Source organism: Aplysia californica, unplaced genomic scaffold (genome assembly GCF_000002075.1).
Source record: "Aplysia californica isolate F4 #8 unplaced genomic scaffold, AplCal3.0 scaffold00155, whole genome shotgun sequence".
Classification (NCBI taxonomy): domain Eukaryota; kingdom Metazoa; phylum Mollusca; class Gastropoda; order Aplysiida; family Aplysiidae; genus Aplysia; species Aplysia californica.
Genome location: NW_004797425.1, coordinates 1,266,982 through 1,268,587, shown reverse-complemented (window position 1 = coordinate 1,268,587; position 1,606 = coordinate 1,266,982). Strand labels below are relative to the sequence as shown.

General features: G+C 44.5%; 1 protein-coding gene across 1 annotated transcript in view; it reads right to left on the bottom strand.

The window, feature by feature from the left end:
- Nucleotides 1-511: 511 nt before the first annotated feature.
- LOC101855098 overlaps nt 512-1,606 on the bottom strand; it is a gene marked incomplete at both ends in the record, with an annotated part of 4,556 nt that continues 3,461 nt past the window's right edge. The window contains 1 exon segment of the mRNA XM_005097478.2: nt 512-1,271. Coding sequence (XP_005097535.1) covers nt 579-1,271 — 693 coding nt within the window.

The window sequence follows — 1,606 nt, the reverse complement described above, 5'->3', positions numbered from 1 at the left end:
TTTTTTTACTATCCAACGCCACTAATTGAAAGATTACCGACGGGTGTCATGAACCATGTGGGACTGGGGTAACAAATGTACATATGTGAGGCAGCGTGGTGGAATCAGGCTCTCGTCAATTTTTGGGCATGTAGAGTTATTGGTATCATCTTAAAGCTTGTTCACTTGTCTTTATTTGACTGAAAAATATATCCGTTTATCTTGAATACAAGTCGAGATATTTGTGAATGTCTGAGGTGGGGGTCACCTGTTTTCAGAGGTAAAATTAGCGAGAAAATGGCCGCCAAAGATTAGTTATTTCCTTAGCTTAAGAGTCCGTGGTAACAGAAAATTTACATTTTTTGTGCCTTTAATCTTTTTTCAGAACAGAAATGAGTTCTTTAATGGAGATGGAAGGTGTTGAGCCGAAAAACAAAATTTTGATACAAATTCACAAACCTGCGTAAAAATGCAAGTCTCTTCACTATGATTATTTTGACGAGAGCCTGATTCCACCACGCTGCCTCACATAATATTATATTTCCTGCAGTGCGTAAGATTGCATACTATTTCTGTCAGAAGTCAGAGATGAGCTTTCATCAAACACAGAAATCTGTCACAGCGGTTGCTTGTGGAGTGCAGCCATGCTGTCTGCGGCTGTTACCCTTGCTTGAATGCAGCCTGGCGACAATCTGAGCGACGCTTTTGCTTCTGCCGAGACCACTGACCAGCGGTAGATGCTCTGACTGTATGCGTAGACGGCGGTAGTCGGGTGGAGCCTTCCAACACGGAGTTGCGCCTTTTTCGCTTGCTTGTGTCCGAGAACTGACCCTAGTGATGATGCTTCCGACTTCCTCTATGGTGACACTCCTGTCGTCGGCGTACGGGTAGTCGAAAGGCAAGAGAGTGTGGTTGAGTTCTTTGTCCTCTTCAGTGCACAGGTGACATTCTACGACGCTTTTACCTCTACTAGCCGTCGTCGGTCGTGACAGCTGAGAGAACGCTTTTTTCCTCTCGGATGCAGACATATTGTTGCGTCGAGACGGAGCGGCCGTCGATGGACGTCGGCTATGGGGTATTGAAAGCTCGTCGTCCGTCTCATAATCCTTCCGAGAAAGCTGGTACGCCTTGGTGGGACGCCGAATTCGTCGAATAAGTCGCTGAAGTTCGTGCTCCGAGAGCTTCTTGTCGTGTAACATTCGGCCCGCTTGAGAATTGACGGAAAACCGACGGGAGCAGTACGATGGCGAGTGAGGGGGCGGGGCTGACTTGGCATATCGAAAGTTGTGAGCCTGAAAACAAAACAACAACCCCAGAATAGTAGGCTGAGCGTGGCGATTGTATACAAGGAGACTTTTTCATGTTTCGTAAAAGCACATCAGAAATTAAATGGTTCATAATCAGACCACCCACCCTCCTTTTTATTTTCTTCTCTTTATAGACTGCTCTTTCATAGCTAGATAAATGTACATACATACATGTGTAGATAGTTAGCTGATTAGCTAGCTAGTTGACAAGCAAGACAGATAGATAGGCAGGTATATAAACATATAACTTGATAGATGGCTAGATAGATAGCTATAGATAGATAGATAAATAGATAAATAGAGAGAGAGAGAGAGAGAGA